Source organism: Montipora foliosa, unplaced genomic scaffold (genome assembly GCF_036669935.1).
Source record: "Montipora foliosa isolate CH-2021 unplaced genomic scaffold, ASM3666993v2 scaffold_390, whole genome shotgun sequence".
NCBI classification, from domain to species: domain Eukaryota; kingdom Metazoa; phylum Cnidaria; class Anthozoa; order Scleractinia; family Acroporidae; genus Montipora; species Montipora foliosa.
The window spans coordinates 988,283-990,259 of record NW_027179690.1 but is presented as its reverse complement, the minus strand read 5'-3'; the positions used below and the strand labels follow the sequence as shown (position 1 = coordinate 990,259).

Genomic DNA, 1,977 nt, shown 5'->3' with positions numbered 1-1,977 from the left:
ATGCCATTTAATAGCCTGAAATTTAAAAGCTTTGCCAGTGACTGGGGGATTGAAGTAGTGACCTCAAGTCCGCACTACCCTAAGTCAAATGGGTTGGTGGAAAGAAATGTGCAGACGATAAAACGGTTGCTAAAGAAAGCTGACGAGTCCAAGCAGGATGCATTCCTTGCTTTGCTGGAGTTTTGCAATTCTCCCATCCGTGGCATGGAGGTATCCCCAGCTGAATTACTTATGGGCAGAAAGCTGCGAACAAGATTGCCAACTTTTAAGAGCCTCTTAGAGCCCAAGACTAGGCCTATTTCTCAAGTCCGTCAGAAGCTGTTGTTACGTCAACAATGCCAGAAAGCATACTATGACCGTGGAACCCGGCCACTTCCCACACTACGTGAAGGCGAATCAGTGAGAATGCAACAAGGCCGAGAATGGACACCTGCAGTAGTCGTCAAGCAACACCAGGCCCCTCGGTCATACATAATAGCTACTCCGGATGGAACGCAGATACGTCGAAATCGTGTACATCTGCAGTCAACCAAGGAGGAACCACCTCCAGCCATGGGCCGAACATGGGAACTAACCGACGATGAGCCCAGCCCTCCTATTCTGCCGCCAGCTGATATTGGGGTTGAAACAAACGGTGCTGAATCACAACCAGACACTTCACAAGGTGACCAACCCGTCAGAAGAAGCCAAAGGATTCGAAGGCCACCTCAACGTCTTATTGAAACTGTATAGACATTGTCCAGTCGGTATTAGTTTTAGGACTACCGAATCAGACTTAGAGGATACTTTGAACCTTGTTTAATTTCAGTTTGTTATTATGTATTTTGATAAGGGAGATGTCACGTTAGCACCTTGCGTGACTTAGCATGCGTGCTCACTTGAACTTCGTACCGGTTGGGCACGCCATTCGGAATTTATCTTGACACAGGATTAGCGTAAACTTTTGTTTCATGTTTCCAACATTTTGCTGAAAGTTTGTTTTGCTTATTTTTGTTTTTCAAGATTGACTTCTGATATAAATTTGGGTCGAATATCAGCGTTAACCAGAATTTGGGAGTAGAGAAATATTTATTTATTTATATATTTACAAAATTCGCCCTGAGGCAGATGATCATACAATAGAACACTAAGCGGTTCCCTGCTAGGTAAACCAAAAACTTATATAACCATCCCCCTAAAAAGAATTGATACCCATTCCCTGGAACCCCAACAATAAAAGAAAAACCAAAAGAAAGAGGTATTCATAAAACAAGAAAGTTAACAAGAACGTGTAACAGGTGGCACTTTGGACAGACTAATTTGTAAGAACGAATGTCCTCTTGATTAAAAACGGAACTTAGTCTATTATAGGAAAACGATTTTAAAATTTTCTTAAAAGGTACTAACTCAACCTCCGATCTTATAGCGATAGGTAATGCATTCCATAGATTAGTTATTCGGATGAAGAAAGATTTGCGGAAAAGAGATGTATTATCGGATTTGTTATTTAAAAAAAGCCCAGAAGATCCCCGAAGGGAACGCCCACTACAAAATTGAACAAGGTCATCTAGATTACTGTCAATAAGTCCATAAATACATTTATGGAAAAATAATAAATCAAGATATTCCAGCCAGTAGTTAATAGGTAGGAGGTTAAGGTTCAAAAGTCTGTCCTTGTATTAGAGTTAAGAATTCTTGCAAATGACAGAAACGTGTATCTCTCCTTTCGATATTTTTTACTTCCAGCATCAACGGGGGAGACCGGCCCTCAACGTCAGCCTTATCACCCTTTTTATGAATTAGGACTACTGAAGCATTTTTCCAGTATTTTGGAACTTTTCCTTCTTTCAGACATCTGTTAACGAAATTTGTGAATACTCTAAGAGAGCACCTCCGCTCTGAAGTAATGGTGCTGTTATATTATCTTCTCCTTGTGCCTCGTCTTGTTTCATATTCTTTATAGCTGCACGCACCTGTGGTGGTAAAATTCGTTAAGAT

The 1,977-nt window shown here is 41.0% G+C and overlaps 1 protein-coding gene across 1 annotated transcript; it reads left to right on the top strand.

Moving 5' to 3' along the window:
* Positions 1 to 732, top strand: LOC137987823 (uncharacterized). Its single transcript, XM_068833899.1, has one exon. It carries the CDS (start codon positions 1 to 3, stop codon positions 730 to 732), a length of 732 nt encoding a protein of 243 aa, XP_068690000.1.
* The last annotated feature ends 1,245 nt before the right edge of the window (positions 733 to 1,977 follow it).

Excerpts from the sequence above, each read along its gene's own strand:
- LOC137987823 (XM_068833899.1), top strand. The coding sequence starts at position 1 with ATGCCATTTAATAGCCTGAAATTTAAAAGCTTTGCCAGTGACTGGGGG.